This window comes from Pinus tabuliformis, chromosome X, assembly GCF_031772625.1.
Source record: "Pinus tabuliformis cultivar Carrire ecotype Pingquan chromosome X, CPIR1, whole genome shotgun sequence".
Lineage (NCBI taxonomy): Eukaryota > Viridiplantae > Streptophyta > Pinopsida > Pinales > Pinaceae > Pinus > Pinus tabuliformis.
In genome coordinates this window covers 1,677,783,811-1,677,805,785 of record NC_142308.1, presented here as the reverse complement: position 1 = coordinate 1,677,805,785, position 21,975 = coordinate 1,677,783,811, and the positions used below count along the sequence as shown (strand labels likewise).

Here is a 21,975-nt window from a genome sequence, read left to right as displayed (position 1 = left end):
TCCTTCCTTTATTATCTTTTCAAACTATGTGACAATTGGAGTGCAACAGAAAGCCCCATGGATAATCTTCCAAAGCACTCCTCTCTTTAAGATGTCCTAGGCACTGGTCTACAATCAACCTAGAGGTTGTCTCGAGGAGACTTTTCATATCCCCTGAAGCACTACTGCTACGGGTGCTAGAAAAAGCGACAACATATACTTGAGAGATTTGATCCTTTAGAGAGATATCAAATCTTAAAGGTGCAAACCTTTTCTCAAATTTTGCACACAATTTTTTTTTGCACTTGTGAGATTTAATCTTCTAAACACTTAATAGATCGGTAGTTAAAATAAATCTAAACTAGTTTAATTAATTTTGTAATATTTTTTCCCCAAGAAAAAATCGTAAATTTCATTAATAACTTGAAAATTACATGTTGTAAATACTTGCAAGCATATTCTGTGTCTAAATAATGCTATCAATTAAAAAAACTATGAATGATGCTATCAATAAAAAACTATCCCAAATTGAGAGACTATTAAAATTTAAATGTGATATGTCTCTCAAAACTATATATATATATAAAATGTATCAGAATTTTAGTGTTTTTGAGGCCACATTTAATTTATCAGCAAAGTAATATATTTGTAATAACTCAATTTCAAGAGCATGATTTCGCTGTGTAAACCCTTGCCAAAATCCTAAAATACACATTTTTATTCGTATAAAAGCCTTACCGGCTCCTATTAGTCTTTCATTGAGCGGCGAGTAACGAAAGCACAGAGGAGGACGACGAGATTACTAATCGGTCTGCGTCCGCATCGTAGCAATGGTACTGCTTCTTCTCATTTTATTTGTTTATGTATTCTTTGTCCGTGTGATGGATCTTTCGAATATCTGAGCTTTAATGAAAATTTCATGTTATCTCCTTTCACGGACTCAGATTATTACATTACTGATAGATTAGGTTTTGCCCGAGCCACTGCGTGCCAGTGAAAATAACTGCACGCGATTCCACATTCAGGCCTAGTCGATGCTTGTTTGCTATGTCGTTGTTATCCCCAGAAATACTCTATAATTTGTTGTGATTTTAGGGCTTCAAGACAGTTGTTGCCAGAAGTAGTGTGCTAGTTGTTTCAATGTTAGTGTTTCAGAAGGTACGGCGAAATGGGAAGTCCTGGCGATTTTGAGCATTATCTTAAACTACATACGGCCATCCTTATTTACTATGTTTTAATGAAAAAAAACAATGTTACTTTTACCAAGCTATATACATAATACGAAAGTCGCTGGAGGACTGCATCTTTTGTCATTACTGTTTTACCCCTATGGACAACTAGAACCACGTTGAAATTCAATGATCTGCGTGGGCAACTCTTTCTAAAATGATTTTACAGTAATGAAACAAAAACTACAAAATATATTTCAATAGATGCATGGTAACTGTTCACCCTCCTTACTAAATGGAGTTAAATGCTGAAGACAGGATATATACACATAGTATGTTTCAGCAGCATAAATAAGATGTCCTATAACACAGGAGACCATTGATTTTGAACAGATTATTCAGTGGACTACGCTACATTGGTAACGAATGGCAAATCAAACATCACGGTAACAACATTTTCGCATAAGAGCCTTTTTGTAAGAACACAATATGAACAAGATTTATTCACTAAAGAGGGACTTAAATACAGTGGTCACAGAGTTTACAACCCTTCTTGCGGCCTGGCACTGCAAGCAAGATCTGCCTGCTCTACTCGGGCCTGCGCCTCTCTAAGTGCAACCACTTCCTCTTCTGCAGAGTCATCTCTACCCTGTTTCTCTTCTTCTGGCGAAAAGAACACAAGGAAGTATTGATGGCCTTCCTCAACACTTCGACACGGATTACGCTAACGGGTTGTTCCCAACTTTTTCTTATTGAAGTGTTAGGCATCTGCCAACAACTTTTTTTTTTTTTTGGCATCCTTCTCGCTTACCTCAACCATCATGAATTTCTTGCCGTCACGGTTCTTTGGAAGGAGCTCCGGATGTAGTGGCCAACAGTCTTCATTGGTGTGGCCAATCTTGTGGCAATGACTGCATTGTTTAGGAGCCATCTCTCCATCTGCACGTTGCTTTGCCCGGGCTGTATGGAAAGAATTCTTTTGCTCCCTGAATGCTTGCATGTTCTTCCCTTTCATCTCAATATACAGGGCTTAGCCTTGTCTAATGTTCGTATATCAAGTAATCCCAGTTGTGTTGGGTATAGATGTGAGGGCCTCCAATGTGTTTCATAAGAACACTAAGTTCATCTTCTGAAATGTTTAGCAAGATAGCTAATTTTCGGAAATTGGCGGTATAATCTTGTAGATTGTTCATGACGTTGCCTGAGATACTTCCATTGAATTTGTTGTTCTCTGACATACCCAGCTAGGTACAATTTCTCGCAAATCATATCTTCGAAGTTTGAAGTTACTCTACAGCTGCATTCCTTTGCTGCTGCTAATGTTGGAAGTAGGTCTCCCACCACAGGGAAGCATGCTACAAACAGTTTAAGGCACACAAAGGTAATTTTTTGCACATCATTATATTCTTTGGCTGAAATAAACCTCAAGCTGCCTTTAACCAATTATTCAGTTTTTCTTCCTATATTTTCCCCTCAAATTGCTGAATGTTGAGCTTTGCCCCCACTGTAAACTGGCTTAGCCACACCTGTTCAGAAGGAGTCTTTCAAACCAAGTCAGATGTCCCCTGTTGTACGGCTTTGAGACCTGCTTCCATCCAAGTGAGTAGTACATCAGGAGATACATTTTCTCCTTACGTAGAGGCATCTTCTTAACTCGTTTGTTCCAGTATTTTTTGGGGGCCGAACGACAGGAAGAAATACAATGTATTCACCAAAAGTAAATGCCTAGTTGTTTTGTTCAGATCTGATTTGGACGATTCGTTATGTCAAGGTGTCTTCTGTTCCCACGTGGCTTAAATGAACAGATCATTAAATGTTAGCATTTTTAATCTGGCCTTCGCAGCTATAGTCGTTTCCTGACTTCAGAAATTGCCGTTGATTCTAAATGACCATATGGAGGGGCTACATGGATTATGCAATACCTTAACAGTTAGCCCATTTCCAGTTTATGCAATGATTAACCAGAAACAACTGAAAGTTCTTAAATTTACCGACCAAAAACCTCCAGATTAGCATACAAAGCTGAAAGCAACATTATCTTCACTACTTTGGTATTGATGGATCTTCAACTGTTGCTTGGACTGGGATCGACTTCACTGGCTGTGTTGTGCTTCCTTGATGTAGTCTGGTATTTTGCCTTTTTGAGCGACATGGATTGTGCAACATCTTAACAGTAAGCCCGTTGACAAAATTTGTCCAATAGTTAACAAGAAGCAACCAAAGGTTCTTAAATTTACTGAATATGAAACTTTCAGATTAGCATACGAAACTGAAAACATCATCATTTCTACTTTGTTACGGATGGATCATCAACTATTGCTTGGGCCGAGATTGGCTTCCCTGGCTTTGCTGTACTCCTTGATGTAGTCTGCCCTATTTCCTAGTTGCTTGCCCATGTCCAAGAATATCTGCCTTTTGAGCTTATAGATGACAACTCTGGTAAGGGATATTACTGAGTTTATTATTTTTGGTCCATTATCTGTAGAAGTATTTTCGGTTTGTGCCTGTTTCTCCTCTGCAATCTCACATTCTCACTCATACTTGCATCTTTGCTATCCTTCATATGCCTGAAATCATCTTGGAAGGACTCAATCAACTTACTTTGGTTCTCCTGGTCCTCTGCCAGACTGTACAACTATCTCTCAGTTTACCTCCATTTGTTTGAATGCTTTCCCCACCCTTGCCAAAGAATGGTATATTTCTTACTTCATAAAAGTAGCAAAATGAAAGTGCTCATCCTCTGTCTTGACCATCTAGGGTCTTGTCACCTTTGCATGGGACCTAACCTTTGCTCGCCTTCGACCTGCCACAATTTATCATATGCTTCTTCTACTTCTGTGGCTGGCATATCTGGATCATAGGTGTAACTTGGGCCTAAGCCTGCTCTCCTCGCATCTGCCACAAAAAGTCTGGCTTTTTCCTGGCTGCTGACACTTCTGGATAATTGGGCTGTAATCACAGCATGTTGAGTTGCTTCCAAAGTAGGGATTGTCTCGTCAACCTCTACCTTTACCCTTACCTTTACCCTGTGTGCTCATTGCCATTGGTCCTCCACCCCTTCCCACATTTTCTCTCTTCTGCCAGCATTCATAGTTGTTGCTCAAACTCCCAACATGGTTGAGGTGTAGACGGGAGTGCCTTCCATTGGTAGCCTGAGAATGATATGTCCCCACTGAATTCAGCACAAGGGAAGGGTTGTTCTTTCACCCACATTAAAACCTGGACTGCGTAAAGATTCATTGACATTTATTCTTGGGTTGCTGTGCAGGAATGATATAAGAAAATTATAATGATGATTATAATGTGAATTCCATTCTAGCTCACCTCCCCCTAAGGTGTTCTTAATAAGTTCCGTAACAGAGACTATTTTAAAATTTATTTTGCCTCCCAATCCTCAACTCGCTTCATACTTTCTAGGGACCAATGTTCTGAACATGAGTTCAACTCCCTCTCTTTAGAGGCCATTTTTGCAAACGAGTCTGGCACCTGATTAGCTCCCCTCTTATCTAATTGAAGATTGAAGTTTGAACTGTTTCCTTTGCCTATATTATCTGACCTTTCAAGAACCATGAGTCTTTATCAGCGTTTCCCTTTTCATGATATCTATTAATTACTTTGAATCTCCCTCCATTATCACCTTCTTATGTTTTTGCCATTTTTTCTGGTTTGAGGGTTTCAAAGAGACAAGAAGCCTTCCCCTAACTGTTGGACCAATTACTACTTGCCATTACCAGATTCCGAACCTAACTGTTCATAAGTCACGTGTGGCCATTTGCACTTTTTCAATTATCCAAGTTCACTTCAAGCAAGGGCTAGGTAGCTTCCATTGCCTCTCTGTGTTTGACACAAAACTGGGGTATCAATTTCATCGAAGGCAAAACATTTATCCAAGTTCACTTCAAGCAAGGGCTAGGTAGCTTCCATTGCCTCTCTGTGTTTGACACAAAACTGGGGTATCAATTTCATCGAAGGCAAAACAATGAGAAGCTACCTCAGAAAGATAAGTAATACCAGGATACTCATTGCAAAATCTTTAACGAATTTTAATATTTTTCCATCAACATTGGTGTGATCTCTTCCACAAATTCTAAGAGGCAGCCACTGTAGTTACTAGTAACTAAGGATGCCAATAAAGACAACCGATGGAGGCCTCACGTAGGCTTTATAAGTAATGGACCACAACTCCTATGGTATTTAATAAGCTTAAATTTGATGAAGCCTCAAAAGGGAACCCAACTAAGGGAGGGGTGGTGCGGTTGCTCGCTCAGAATATTGGATGTACAACCAACAGCTAAATTACCAGGATACAGATACGTCAGTTTTTTGAAAAGTCAAGATCCAGATACGGCAAGTACAAACAATATAACATATTTTATCATTGCTAAAAATTAAATTTATATAAAAATAAAATAAAAACATATATTAATTATTAAATATAATAATTATAAAAATATTTATTAAATGAATGATATCAAAAGTAATATATTATCGATAAATATTAATTAAACATTAATTAAATTTATATAAAAGTAAAAAATTTATAACTTCTATTTAAAATTATAAATATAAAACTTAAAAACTAAATATAAAACTTAAAAATTAATGTATCGTAATATTCAAACATTAATAACTATTATTATATTTAAATTAATGAGCATTAAAGTTACTTTATAGAACTAACTTTATAGAGAATATCTAAACGTTCATACCATATAATCTTTCATTAAAGTTTATCATATGGTCAATCAAGGAAAAATTAATGAACGCAAATATCCAAACGTCCATAGCGTATAATCTTTCATTAAAGTTTATTATATTGTCAACCAAGGAAAAATTAATGAACGTTTCCAGTGAACTAGTTAATTATTAGCGCTGATTTTTCCATTACAGCGTGATTCGTCCGCTGACTTGTCATTCTGAAATTCTGCGCTGACATGTAATTTGGAGTTGCCAGTGAACTAGTTAATTAGTAGCTCCGCTGATTTTTCCATTGTAGCGTGATTCGTCCGCTGACTTGTCATTCTGAAATTTTGCGCTGGCATGTAATTTGGAATTTTGTGTCGCTGTCAAAGAGTTCTACATATACCGAGTGGCTGGGCGGATTCCAATCCGAATCCTCTGGATTTGAACCTATAACATTTACCAAAGAAAGACATGCTCTTAAATGTTGTTTCATATATGTATTAAAATTCTTTCATTTATATTATTTATACTGTGTGAATATGAAATTGAGATTTATAATTTCTCCATTCCACATACAAAACAAATATATGTAAAATAAACAATTCAATAATGTGAAAATTTTCTAAACTATAAATGCATATCATATACTTAGTAGGTACTCCTTCAAATCGAGAGTGAGGAGTGTTTACTTATTGTTTCAAATTAAAAATGGGGAAAATGTTTAGTCCATCATTATTAAAGAAAAGTAAAGCATAATAAAAAAATTTATTAACAATGTTAACATTTAAGTGATGGAAAAATTATCGCATCAATTAAATAACTCACTTTCATGTAAACTAGATATTTCCATATATATATATATATATATTTCATTTCATTTCTTTTCTTTTTCTTCTTTGTAAGCCGAAGTTTTTTCATTACTCAAAAAACATATACAAAGATGTCAAAATGCATGTCACCTTGACCATGTTTGTTGACCAATGTTATTATCATGCTACATACAAAAAGCAAAATGCCCAACGGATAGATCCACAACCTTATAGGCCTTACATACCAGAAAACAAAAATAACTAGAAAGACAATGGTTACCATGATCAACCATAAGAAGTCACTGAAGTAGGATTATCTAGCCCCGTTCCTGGAGGAGGAGGATGGTACAATAGTTGACATGTTGCTCAAAGTGAGCAAGCCAAGCTTCCAAATTTTTGATCTTCTTAGTCAACATATTTTGCCCACGCCAGACAACCACAATTCTTTCGCGGACATGGCATTGAAAATAATGGATTTGCTCAAGCTTGGCCATAACTGCCTCGTGTTCCTCCCTATGGACCCTATCATGAGATTCCAGCATGTCTATGACAGACTGGACAATCACCTGGAGTGTCGTAGTTCTCCCAGTACGCCTAGCAAATGTGTGTCCAACTGACACCACACCACTTGGATTGCTGCTCCAGCGTCGTGTGCTTGAGACTCGGTCATGATCCATTCCCCTATGCCTGCTGCCTGCTCCACGACCGCTCTGAGCCAGGATCCTGCAACCCCTTCCAACCACAAGACTAGTCGAAGACCTTCACCCACCATGTGCTCCACAACCCCCACACCTAAAGCCACGCAAAATTCTGATACCCTAGCTACTATTATCACCATATGCTCTCACACCGCCACCTCGGTCTCCATTCGGCACAATTGACCCCTCCCCAAGACAGGTCGCTTCTGTCTTCACCTGATCAGGGGTACACAAGGAACACAAACTTGGCTTCATGTTGGTCGCTGTGTCGAAACCCAAACCCCCCAGGATAACCCCAATCCACACCAAGGATCACCTAATCAAGCCTAGAAACATATACCTAGAAACGACGCAGACTACCAATTGACCACCCTCCACCAGAAAACCAACATTCCACACAAATGACTCCGCAGACTGCCTCCTTTGGGCTTACACTCAGCATTCAAGCATCTCTGGGCCTCTTGGGCTTCTCTGCGCTTCTCCTGAGCATAACTCTCTGTGTTATCAGTGGCTCGCTCGACCTCCAAGCGAATCCCTGCCAATTGCATTCTCTGTGTATTTGTAACCATTTGGTTACAGTCCTCCATCATGGAAAACCACGTGTTTTCACAAAAGAATCAGTTTCTCATGGAAATGAACCGACGGGCACCGGAAATCCAACTGTTCGGCCTTCCTCCTGCAGAAATCCTGCGTTCGAACACGTATCTCAATACACAGGAAAACGCCTCATGGAGCGTTTAATCGGACTTCAAATATTATTGAATCGCCCCTAAAAACCTATCGGGTCCATTCAAATATCGCTTATCGCAATTGCATAGTGAAATGGTAAAAAAACCCAATACACAGGAAATACAAAGAAATCCCGCATTCTCTGATTTCAAAACTTATGAAGTTGGGTCTATAAACCCATCGGGTTCGTCCCTTATCAGCATATCACTATCGCAAGTCGCATGGTGCATGTGACGGCCCTTTGTATCGAGGATGCGCCGATCGCCGATCGCCGATCACCCCGATCGAATCCTGATCGTTGATCTGCGCACTCGATCCAATGGTCCACGTGCAATCGCACATTAGCCCATCGCTTTATTGCATGTCACAATATTGCTGTCGCAATGGCTTGGGATGGGGGTCTTACCCTTGGTTATGCCGATCGCTGATCCGCGGATCGCCGATATCGCACCTCGCGTATCCGCATCGGCGAGGTCTATGCCTCTACTCCTCCGATCACCGATCGCTCCAATCGCCGATTCAATCGCATATCGCTCTGCCTGGGGTCCTGATATTGGGTGCAGCCTACCTCCGACCCGATATATTGGAAATCGCTAATTGAGGGTCCTTCCGCCCTTGCGTTAAGTCCTTCCCTTGGCTTTTTCTGATGCAATTTCTTCAATGAGCCTTTTAGGCCATTTTCATAAGAATTTGCCTCCTTTTCAAAGGACAAAGGCGACCTTATTTCTGCGATAACTTTTTCACCTGAAATCCATTTTAGCCCATTCAAATTGCAGTAGATTCAGAATGACAAGATCTATGCAATGGGACTATTTCCAGGAGCAGCCCTTGACTTTCATTTTCCTATGTGAGGAACACTTTAGACTTAGAAGTCTATTCTAGATCCATTTTGGATCACGCCTTCCCACTAAAAAGCTTTTGGTCTCCAAAAGTTCGATATACTGATCTGAACAGTAAATGAGAGTACAACACCCTCTTCTTTCAGCCTTCATACACTTTCCTGCATGGCTAGTGCTTCTGAACCAAAGCCTTTGACCACTCTCCTTCTTGGATGTGCTGGTCCTCTTGGGAAGAACTGTTTTCCTCGTTGACTTAATGCAGAACTCCTGCTGAGAAGGTTACAGAAAGTAGTTTGAACTTCTCTGCCTTGATCATTGATCCAAGGTGGCTCAAACAAATGTGAAGTTACCTCTGCTTCACAAAATTTTCATTTGTACCTGTTTGACATACTGTCAACAACAACTGTTAACAACAACAAGATTACAGACAACAACTAGATGGCTTAAACTCCTGCTTCAACAAAAGAAACAAATTTCACATCTTGTGAACACTTCCATGTCTTTACATCTGCATACAAATGATTGACTAGATAACAAGCCAATAAAACATGCCTTTAAAACAAGTGACCCTTCAAGTCAAGCATGTGGAAAAGATCTCAAGGATTCTTTTCAAAAGATGAAACACTTCATCGTTATCTCCATCTTGGAGACCAAATCAACTTTTTCCAAGTCAATATTAACATTACATGCATGTCAAAGCAATCAACCCTCCAAGTTAATTACACATACATGTTTAAATACAAGGAAATCATCAACATCCTTGTGTTCATGCATATCATGCTTATGCATGCATTTCATCCTTCAACTTTCACTTAAGCACACTGTACTTTCGAAGCTGAAATGAACATAATGTTGCAGCAATAAAGTGAGTCTCCTACTCAACTTTGTTCATTCACCTTCTTAGTAAAAACTTGCAACTTGCATTCCATTAACAAAGAAATGAAAATAGATGCATTTTCAAAAAGACATGCAATCTTTAATTAGATAAGAACTCCAACCATTTCTTTTCAATCCATTTCAAAGGTGCTACCTTTGTCTGCACATCAACATCAACATGTGAATCATCCTGAAACACATCATTCATGGAATCTTTCTTTCCATTTCTGCCATTTTCTCTTTCCACCTTCTTCAAGTTTCGTGGAAGCATTGTTGGATTCAAAGTCCAACACCTTTCAACAAGATTTCCTTGCTTATGGCAGTAAGTGCAACACGTGCATCCTCTTGACAACATGATTTGCCTTGTCCAATGGACCTTTGGCTTCTTGCTTCCTTTCCTTCAAAAGTTTTCTGTATGTGGTCATTCTCTTCCAACATCTAGAAACATTATGGTTATCCAAACTACAAAAGGAACATGCAATTCTTTTCCCATACTTATAGGGAAATTTACCATGCTGAACATAATCAAAAGGAATATGATTAGAACCAGATATATACTTTTCTCTTTCACCTTTATTACCTTCATGAGGAGGTGAATTGAATGAAAAAGTAGCTCCCTTTGGAACACCATCAACCTCTTCAATGGTTTCAGAGTTTCCACAACTCTCTGGTTCAAGTGTATGCTTATGAACACCTGCATCCTGCAAATGATGTTTCAAGCTATTGCATTCTCCAAGAATACAATCTTTACACTCTTGAGGTAGAAAACCTGAAATGAAACTCCTTCTTGGAACTGTTTCAATTGTCTTTATGACAGCTTTCGAACTCTCTCCATAAGACTGTCCATAGCCAAGACCCATATACTTAGGCCTTTCCTCAACTATTATTTGTTCAACAATACCCTGTGCATGTTTACCCAAGCCTTTTCCTTCATAGCCCATCTTGGACATTAACTTGGAACCTATGCCTCTGGTATGTTTGTCAGCTTACAAGAACCTCTCCCACTTCCAAAGCTTAAATATTTCCAAGACCTTATGATTAACCAATTGCGGAATTAAAAAGTGCTTGAAAATAGGTGTATGCTTGTGTTTGTTTTTACACTGTTTACGTGCTTTAAATTGATTTGCTTAAACTGATATAAAAACATATAACAGTGAAACAGTGAAGCAAATAAGCATCACACATAATAGCAATATAATATGGAGTTCACCCAAACCCCTTGGGCTACGTCTCCTTGAGCTCTAGTCAACTCAACTAAGTTCTTTGGTATTATGACATAAATTCTTTTACAAGCTCCACACTCAACTCCATTGGTTTACACAGAACCTATGGGTTTAGAATACCATCTTATCCCGCTGGCTGTCCATACACTGCAGACAGATCTAGATTTCTCTGGACTTGACTCCTTCAGTCATTGCTCTGAGCCTCTTGAGCTTCTGGCTTCTCTGACTCCCTCAAAATTCTCTTAACTGTGTCTGGACTCCTTTTGTCTTCAACACACTTTGGACACCAGCAACAGCTGGATCACTTGACCTCTTTGCTATTCTCTCAGCTCTGGCTCTTGGCTCTTACGAGCTTTTGAGTTTGCTTGACCTCCAAGCGACCCTCTGCTTCTGAGTCACATCGACTTCGCAGACTGCCTCCTCTGGGCTTACACTCAACATTCAAGCATCTCTAAGCCTCTTGGGCTTCTCTGCGCTTCTCCTAAGCATAACTCTTTGTGTTATCAGTGCCTCGCTCGACCTCCAAGCGAATCCCTGCTAACTGCGTTTTCTGTGTATTTGTATCCATTTGGTTACAGTCCTCCGTCATGGAAAACCATGCGTTTTCACAAAAGAATTAGTTTCTCATGGAAATGAACCGATGGGCACCGGAAACCCAACTGTTCGACCTTCCTCCTACAGAAATCCCGTGTTCGAACACGTAACACAATACACAGGAAAACGCCTCATGGAGCGTTTAATCGGACTTCAAATATTATTGAATCGCCCCTAAAAACCTATTGGGTCCGTCCGAATATCGCTTATTGCAATCACATAGCGAAATGGTCAAAAAACCCAATACACAGGAAATACAAAGAAATCCCGCATTCCCAGATTTCAAAACTTATGAAGTCGGGTCTATAAACCCATCGGGTCCGTCCCTTATCGGCATATCACTATCGCAAGTCACATGGTGCATGTGATGGCCCTTTGTATCGGGGATCCGCCGATCGCCAATCACCCTGATCGAATCCTGACCGTTGATCTCCGCACCTGATCCAATGGTCCACGCGCAATTGCACATTGGCCCATCGCTTTATCGCATGTCGCAAATTGCCGTCGCAACAGCCCGGGGGTCTTCCCCTTGGTTATGTCGATCGCCGATCTGTTGATCGTTGATATCGCACCTCACGTATCGCATCGACGAGATCTATACCTCTGCTCCTCTGATCGTCGATCGCCGATTCAATCGCATATCGCTATGCTTGGGGTCTCGATATCGGGTGCAACCTACCTCCGACTCGATATATCGGAGATCGCTGATTGTGGTTCCTTCCACCCTTGCGTTAAGTCCTTCGCTTGGCTTTTTCCGATGCGATTTCTTCAATGAGCCTTTTAGGCCATTTTCATAAGAATTTGCCTCCTTTTCAAAGGACAAAGGAAACCTTCTTTCTGCGATAACTTCTTCACCCGAAGTCCATTTTAGCCCATTCAAATTGCAGTAGATTCAGAATGACAAGATCTATGCAATGGGACTATTTCCAGGAGTAGCCCTTGACTTTCATTTTCCTTTGTGAGGAACACTTTAGACTTAGAAGTCTATTCTAGATCCATTTTGGATCATGAAAAGACAAGGAAATGGAACTTGAAGAAGGATCATCAAAAGGTCTATCAAGAAAGCCAAAGACATTAAAGAGGACATCAAATCATTAGGAAGGTCTAGTCTACACATTATCTTGAAGGAAGGAACTAAGGAGTATCTAAGAAGACCTCAAAACTCTAGCTCATTCAAAGAAGGGTTCTACACTTTAAGCATTCTTGGCAACTTCACACAATTTACAATCATTATCACAAGGAAAAGAAGAGCTCAGGGACCCTACCTCCACCCAAAGAAGGACTACACATTGAAGCATCTTGAAGTCTCTATATCCAAGGAAAGTAAGAAGAAGCATTGAAATTAGGAAATCAAAGCAATCTCCCTCTCATTGAAGAAAGGATCACTTTTCAAAGCATTCTTGAAGAAAAACATCTTCAACTATCAACACCTTCAAGACGACATCAATTTCAAGATATAATAATCAAAGGGGATTTTCACTTGAAAAGTAATTATCTTGATTCTTTATATTTATGCCTAAATCTACTATCAAAATGACTTCATTTTGCAAGGAGAGCAACAAATTGGCTGGGTTACCAATGTTCCTTTCATGGAAAAAGAGGATAGACTTGATCCTCATAGAGAATGAAGTTATTAGTCATGTCAATGGTAAAGTCTCCAAACCATCTGAAGAACAAGATCAAGCATTATCAAAGTATATGAAAGGGGAAATAAGGGCTCAAGTGATTCTTATAGAATCCATCAAGGATCCCCTCATTCCTTATGTAACAAAATTGGACACATCAAAAGAAATATATGAGAAGCTAGTAGAATTATTCTTCGTAAGCACTGTTAGAGAAGTCATATATTTAAGAACCAAGCTATACAAGATGAAGATATTAAAAGAAGAAGAAATAGCCTCATACTTTATTAGGTTATCACAAATAAGAGACCAACTACAAGAGTTGGGGGAAATAATGCCCGATAAAGAAAAGACCACAATTGTGCTCAATGTAGTACTAGGAATGGGGCAACTTAACTTTGTATCAAGCATCCATGGAAAGAAGGAAGCTACTCCATTCAATGAAAAATGGTTGTTATGTAAGATTGTAGAAACCAGGTTAAAAGCAAAAATTGATGTTGGACCAAGTGAACAAGTTCAAGCATTTGCTGCCATGGCTAGGAGGAAAGGAAAATTTGGGAAGTTTGGTCCTCAAAAAAGAAGAAGATTGATATGTCAAAGATCTAATATTATGGCTATCAGGAATATGGGAATTACAAGAGAGATCGTCCTATAAATTCAAGGAGGACAACAAGAAAAGGAAAGAAAGGAATGAAGGCCGTATCACCGAAGATGTGGAAGAATCTGATGAGAAGAAATCCAAAGGGATAGATCTTCACTATTAAGGTTTCTCAGATGCATAACAAGAAGAAGTAGGAGATGAAAAAGACTTCTACCATGGCAAAAGTCTACATGGTTGTAGCAATCATGATGATAGTAGCTCATACTGAAGTAGTAATATGATTGGAAGAAAGTCATCTAGCATAGAAATCATCATCATACATCATCTATAAGAAGGAGCATTTGCAGAAAGAGGACAATCAAGGTCCTCCAATGGAATCTTCATTAGAAGGTTCACCTCTACTTGGAAGAAGCAAGTGTCTCGCTGATGGTCTACATTCCACCTTGTGTGGGATCCTTTGCTTAAAAGGATGATGGTATGATGACATAGGAGTGCAACATGGTTGAAGCACTTTCAAGCAAGGAAATGAAGCTTCCGAAGGAAGTGTTGATGACCAAACGAAGAAAAGAGGTATGTATGCATGTGTTCGATAGATTAAGTCATGTCATCATATAGTTGCAGATAGTATGGTTGAATGCTCTATCAAATGAGCATGATAAAAAAAGAAGGATCACTTCCTTGAGAAAGATGTATGAAGGCATATGCCCTAGTTCCCATATTGATCATATGAAGTCAACATAAGAAGCTAAGGAGTTCATACTCAAGTTTTGTTTATGTCTTCTTTGTCCGTGTGATGGATCTTTTGAAAGACTCCTTAAATTAATGAACGCTGGCAGTGAACTAGTTAATTATTAGCTCTGCTGATTTTTCCATTATAGCGTGATTCGTCCGCTGACTTTTCATTCTGAAATTTTGCACTGTCATGTAATTTGGAATTTTGTGTTGCCATCAAAGTGTTCTACATATACACAGTGGCTGGGCGGATCCGAATCCGAGTCCGTCTTTGATACGGGGATCCGCAGATCTAGCCACTATGACTGATGGATCCAGTAACGTAGCAAGTTATTAATACATATGCATTTATATGTTACAATGCTAGGCTCACTGGTCTTTTAGCTCAAAGGTTCTTTGACCTAACCACACAAACACTCTAACCTCGAAACATATCTGTGCAGTTTCTTGCAGTCTAAATCCCCTTATACACAAAGGCAGGCATCAATATAACCTAGTTCACATCCTAATTAATCTATACTGGCTCAACAACCTAAGTGTCCTGTGTACATATTTATTACAATTTGGGGGTTGAGCCAAGGGTATTGCATTTCCCTCGCGTTTATATATATATATACAACACATTTATATAATCAAAATTTACAACAACAACAGACCTAGTGTAATATTCTCTTTTTTTGATGTGGTCAAGATGGATGATATTTGCCCGTGGTATTTGCTGTTTCCCATGGTATTCACATTCCTTTTTAGAGAAAAATAATAAATTATAGGCTTCTAGAGAGTCCATCAAGCTTATAAAAGGGGAGAGGAGCAAGGCTCTTGGATCATCCAGAATTTGACTATCTTATTGTGTATTTGTTGAGAACTTGGCATGGCTAGTTCCAACTTGATCCCGGAATGAAAACCCTGTGGTGATATTCCTGGGTTTTCAAGTGTTCTTCATTTGTTGAACAGCTGTTGATACCATTGACAAGGGCTTCACAGTTAATAGTACTGGCATGTATCATTTTACAGTTAGTAATAAAATAAAGTGGCTGCAATTAACAGTTTGATTTGTGTTCTGTGTTTTGGGTAAATTTATTTTTCAGATATTTTTATTGTAAATGCATGTGTTGTACTAGATCTGGAAATTATTGTAAAGAGAATGTTATATGGAACACTATAGTGGTCCAGATCCATTCTGATTTTCCTGGTTTTGGATCTTACACCTAGTGTTGCCTGGCATCCTCAAGCTCAGGATGCCATTGTGTGTCACCATTTTAGCACTCGCCCTTTCCATGTCATGTCATTCTGTGGCATGAAAGCCTCAGGCAGATTATTTTGTCTGCAATAGTCATTGATCAGGTGGTATAGGTAACATTATTTGGAACCAGATCACCCATTTTGTTCAAAATCTTCAAGGCATCCCTCCTTCTACCTTCAAGGCAAAACTTGTAACTCGTTTTGCTCATATGGATGCTAGGGTTTCAGTTATGTAGGTTGTGGGCTGATTTCTGGCAAAACTGGCAATAATATGCACGCTAGGGTCACAGTTATGTAGGTTGTAGACTTGTAGGCTCGGATAAAATGCAAAAAATGTGAGAAACAAAGGAAGGAGAGATGCAAAAATTGTAAGAAATTTACCTGCCTTATAGCATATAGGCTTTATTTTTGTTTTCTCTTATATTAAAAGAACTCTAATCTTCTCTTTTTCTCGTTTTTTATCAACAATGTGTTTGAGGGGGGTCATGTGTGTCTCACAGCTCTTAATTAGGGTGTTGATTCTGAGGCATTTTGGTTATTGATACTCTTCTGGAAGTGAAAGGTTGTGGTGAACAGGAGTTTCCTGCAATTTTTTTTCCCTTTCTTTTGTATATATAAATTTTACTGTTTAGCGATTGAACAGATCCAATAAGGTTTTAGAGGGGGCCAGAAACAGCCAATAAATTCAGTAAAGGCCAGCTTCTGGTTTGGAAACATGTCTACCAGCCTCTGATCTGTTTCTAAGGTGGTTTGATTTCTGAAACTTTTCTCGTGAGGAAATGTTGGGGTGAACATGAGGTTCCTCCAACTATGTTTTAAAAGTTTATTGTTTTGTAAGTCAATGGGTTAAATATTTTGATTTTATTATTCTACCTGCATTGCCTTTCCTAATGGTGTCAAATCTGGGTGCTGCATACATGTCAGAAGAATCAGCAAGAAGACACAATGTCATCTTAAAAAATGGTTGCTGGAACACACCTTTCTGAAATCACAGAAACCATATTCAGTTTTTATATTGCAAGTCATTAATTTATGAACCCGTGTGTACAAATATGGGTTGGGGTTTTGGTGTGAAGCTCTACCTCTTGATCAACTGTTCTGATGAAGGTTTCATCCTGAACAGAGTGATCAATTCTGTAAGATCCTGATTAACCCTAATGAAGTGTAGGTACTAATTGAAAGTCTCGTGTTGGAATTTACGTGCAACAGTTAACCGTGGTGGTTTTCCTGCTTTACCATCACAATTAGTGTACAACAATATAATTTGTTGTGGCTAAAAACTGAGGCACATCATTTCATGGTCATTATTTTTTAACCATCTGTGCTTGTAGTTTTATAGCATAAAAATCTTACGGTCATGATCTTTAATATACCTGGTCAAAACCCCTTTAGCCAGTCTTGATATTTTGTAGTTTCATAGAGTACAAATCCTCGCCTTGGAAATCATAAGACAATTTTAGGACTTGCTATACTTTCAAAGGTGAAATATGTCGTGCTGTGAGTGTATAATAAAGTCTTAAAAGATAAAGCAAGAATTGGCATAAACTAAATTGCACTTGTGTGCCCATTCTTATAGCTCTTAATGGATGACTAAACAATACCTAATGATCAACAATAGTGGAGAGAGAGTGTATATAACTTGGATCTTCTTAAGAATAATCTACAATTAGAACTGTGTCTGTTTCATGCAACATGTTGCCCGGTAAGTTTCCACAAATCAAACTGTATGATGTCATCTTTGAATATTTTGTTCTTAATTTTGTATGGTATGGTGTAATTTCTGTCTCCTCGTCTATATAATTATCTGTCTATCTATATTATGATGTTTTTCTACTTCTGAAAATATATTTTTTTTTATATAAAAAGGGAAAAAACAACGCATATGGTTTTCAATCTTTTTGTAAATTATATGATTTCAGTTAAGTGATAAGTATTCTCGTTCCCATTATGTGGTGTGAGAAGACATCCTAGATGATTTGATCATCACGTTGAATAGTATTCTCACTTTTCCGTTGTTTGATATTATGATGATAGGTCAATGTTCCGAAGACCAAGAAAACTTTTTGCAAGAACAAAGCTTGCAAAAAGCACACTGTGCACAAGGTTACTCAGTATAAGAAAGGGAAGGACAGTCTTTCTGCTCAAGGTAAGTTCACTTTTTTGTCTGCACTGATACCAAAGGTGCCGGTCTATTCATAAAGCAAATCAAGCTTATGGAACTTCCATTTTGCTAGGGAAACGACGGTATGATCGAAAACAATCAGGTTATGGAGGCCAGACAAAACCTGTCTTTCACAAGAAGGTAAATAAATATTTAATGAGTGCTGCCAGCGTCTTTGGAACCTGAAATATTTCAAGAGTTGGTCATATTAACTTTTTAAATGTCTACAATGAATCTGATGTGATAATATTTCAATTTGTTGACTTGCTAGGCAAAAACAACAAAGAAGATTGTGTTGAAGCTGCAATGTCAGTCTTGCAAGCATTATTCTCAACATGCAATCAAGGTGAGCTTTTAACAGTTTCTATCTTTTCTGTTCTGTTGCTATTCAACGATGCCATCTTTCTCTATGTTGTGCCTTACGACAATGTTGTAATCACACATATATATAACTTGGGCAAATGCCTTTGTCTGGCTTTCATTGTTTTGCAGCGTTGCAAACATTTTGAGATTGGTGGAGACAAGAAGGGGAAGGGAACCTCCCTTTTTTAAACTTTCAGCTTTGTTGCAGCTTTATATCCATCATTTTACATTCTTGTTCGCATGTCTGTCCAAGGACAGAAATTTTGTTGTGTTGTTTATTAGTAGATAGAGTCAACCAACCGAAGATGCCAATTTAAATTTTGCCTTTGTCTTAATGTCTCTTGCACTTAATTTAAAGAACAAATCCTTGGATCCAAATCTTGCTTGGTTATGTTCTCTGGTTACTTTATGTTAAAACTATTTTTTGGTCCCTGAATGTGCAAGTTTTCACATTGTTGATAATGACAATGATGGCTATTGCGTTTTGGAATGTAGAGATTTTTATCTGTCCGATCATTCTTTTTCTATATTTAGAAACCAAAATATTTAACATATGGTAGTACGTGAATTTGATAAAGAACATGTTTTGATTTACTTGCTTGGGTTTTTTTAATCGTATTGTATTCCAAGTTAAATGGAACGAGCTTTTATTATTCCACAATCCTTGATTTAGTGGGACATATTTCTCAGTTGCAAACATGGCTCTCTTTTTGAACTCGATCAAACTTGGAATATATAGAGTGAATGAGTGTATGTTTCAATCCTAAAGCTAATCTCTATTTCCTTCAAAATGTATATATAAAAGAGTGAATGCGTGTGTTTTAATCCTAAAGGTCAATCTCTATTTCCTTCACACTCCAAAATGGCTGCTCTAGGAAAATTTTATTCCAACGAATATTTCAATCATAAAGCTAATGTTTATTTCTTCCAGTTAGATGTTTTGTAGTAGAAATAGTGCGAGTCTGTCCAGGCAATAAAATATATTTTTTGACAAATAAATGTTCCTTTTTTAAGGGGAAGTTTGGTGAATACATATTAAGGCTTCTAGACACTGAAAAGAAAATAACTGATCAAAATGGGTCAACTACTTAGAGAAACACCGCTATGTCTACGTCTGAATATTGGTATTCAATAATAACGAAATAATTAAAAGTTAAAGTCCTTGACAACGCATAAAAAGCGGCCATGGGATTAAACACAAACACAAATATCAAACAATGGTAGTGTGGCTCTAGCAGCGGGGGCAAATGTTATACGCAAAATAATAACTAAGTAATGAGTCCATGAATCATGAACAAACGTTTATATGCTTAAGCATAAACACATAAATATTGATTAATGGTAATAGGTCGTGGCACGGGAAGGGCAAAGTCTCCACAAATTAGAGCCAGTATGGATTGTAGGCGCACGGGAACTAGAAATATTTATTTCTTTGAAAATAAGAATATATTTGTTGTTGTGCTTTCTATCCTAATTCAAGACCTTTTTTCTTGAGAACAAGGTTACATGATCATCAAAACCAATCTTGAATTTGCCATCTCAATGGCTTTTTCTTCATGTTGTCACAACCTCACATGATAGGATTGGATTAAAGTGACCATTTGTTGGCTCGATGATTGTAAGAAAGGGGGTCCATAGGGATGTCCAAATGTCGTATTCTTGCAAATAAGAATGGTTTCACCCAAGGTGCATTGTGAAGAGTTACTGATCCATACATGATTGGTTTCAAGACTAATGGTTAACTCTGAAGATGTGTTGCAAACGAAGGCTATAAGATGTGTTTTACCTAGGAAGTGTATGGCTAAAAATAATAAGTGACACCAGAGACATAGACCAAGGGGTGGAAAAAATATGGGGGGGCTAGAACTCCACAAAAGGGAAAGATAAAGGGGAATAACCAAGATATGGTTACTTAGACAAATAAGTCAATAACTATTACTAATATAACATACCCAAAGCAAGTTTATAGAATGATATTAAAGTATATTATAATACTACGATATGTTTTAATACAATATTAGTTATCCTAAGCTATAAATAAATAAAAAAAGGGAGCCCTCATGGGCATATAATGCTACCTGTGTGACTACTAAGGGGAGCCAAAGAATGCCTAACCATTGTAATATGAGGATCCTAGGTTGGTCTAGGTACAAGTACACTACCCCTTCGTTTGCCTAAAGGATGGAGCCTTAGAGGGAGAGGTGTAGGGACAAGTGTCCCTATATGGGGCTAGAGGGTAACCTAGAGACTCCTAAGGGCAGGTAAAACTCCTAGAAGCCAAAGGGCTTTGTAACATTGCTAGTAAGTCTGAGTTGAGAACCTTGGAAGGGTAGTGGCATAAACCAACGGATTATAAGTGCAGCAAAAGAAGCGCACTACCTTGGGTTGTGTGAGCTAATGGGCGATGCGAAACTAATAAGTTGGAGGCTGAGATGGTTTGGTACCTTAGCCCTGTTTATGCTTGGTATTGGTGATGCACATGGCTAACTTTGGTTAAGACTTTGAGCTTGTGGAGTCATGCCCAAACTTAAGGGTGACTTGCTAACTAAGAGATTACGAGTAGCACAGTCTATGGTTCGCTGGAACTTTCGAGGTCTGCAGTTAGATGGCTAGGGGTGTAACATATATAACTAGTCATTGTACTTAATCCTTTTTAAAAGGATTTATTTGTTTTACATATATGTTTAAAAAACTAAAATACACCCTACACAATAAAAACATTACTCGTGGTAAACATGAGAATGTCCATTTCCCTTATTATATACCCATTTCGCATTTCTTGTTTCTAGTCACGTAGCTACTTCTAAGAACGATGACACTCCAAAGTATTGACAATCAAGCGATGTTTTGTGATCATTGAACTACAGTGCATCAAGGTTTCAAATAAGGCCTATAATATTTTCATTATTTCCATTGAACTACAGTGCATCAAGGTTTCAAATAAGGCCTATAATATTTTCATTATTTCCATTGAACTCCATCTTAAACGCCTCATAATGTCAGTTACTTTTGTTAACAGTGAAAGCTCTTTCGCAACTGCCCCTCAATATTCATAGTGAGAGTATAGCAAGCCCAACAAGGTTGTAAGAGACATTTGATAAAATTGAATTTCTCTCTCTTGATTGTTTCTATTAATTAAACGCCTGGATAGACTATAGCAAGGTTTCAAGTTGTTACTGTGGGAGCCCAATTAGCCTATAACTACATCATAGGATGTTAATGTAGGAGCTTAGGTAGGCTATCTATGTTTTAGGTTGTTACTGTAGTACACCAAATTGTCCACTTTTACTCATTTCACTTCCTTGAAAACTGATGAACAACAAATGATAACTCTGTTACATTCCCTTAAACTTCACTGTATTTGGAAGTATTTTATAGTTACAAATTCGAAAATTCAGCGAAATACAATTCAGTTGAATATCATTGGATTGAAAAGTAGCAATTGATACGAGAGGGTTCAACCATAATAATGTTCACAAAATAGTAAATCAACCAACTGTAATTTAATATGAGAGAGGCACAACACACAAGTCGACTAGGGGTTAACTAATGAAAGAGGGTGCAGACATTTTAATCGGTTTATTGCCATTTCATGCTTCATCGTGTTTTTAATAAGGATTAAGAACATGCATAGTAGCCAATCCAAACGAGAAAT

At 38.1% G+C, this 21,975-nt stretch overlaps 1 protein-coding gene across 1 annotated transcript; it reads left to right on the top strand.

Annotated features, from left to right (window-relative positions):
• Positions 1-654: 654 nt before the first annotated feature.
• LOC149146454 (large ribosomal subunit protein eL42z/eL42y-like) lies at positions 655-18,810 on the top strand. Its single transcript, XM_089446711.1, has 5 exons — positions 655-812; positions 17,831-17,942; positions 18,031-18,098; positions 18,229-18,303; positions 18,450-18,810. Exons 1-5 carry the CDS (start codon positions 810-812, stop codon positions 18,507-18,509), a joined length of 318 nt encoding a protein of 105 aa, XP_089302837.1. The 5' UTR covers positions 655-809; the 3' UTR covers positions 18,510-18,810.
• Positions 18,811-21,975: the final 3,165 nt, after the last annotated feature.

Excerpts from the sequence above, each read along its gene's own strand:
- LOC149146454 (XM_089446711.1), top strand. Across the intron at positions 18,099-18,228 it reads AACCTGTCTTTCACAAGAAG|GCAAAAACAACAAAGAAGAT; the intron begins GTAAATAAATAT and ends TTGACTTGCTAG. Across the intron at positions 18,304-18,449 it reads ATTCTCAACATGCAATCAAG|CGTTGCAAACATTTTGAGAT; the intron begins GTGAGCTTTTAA and ends ATTGTTTTGCAG.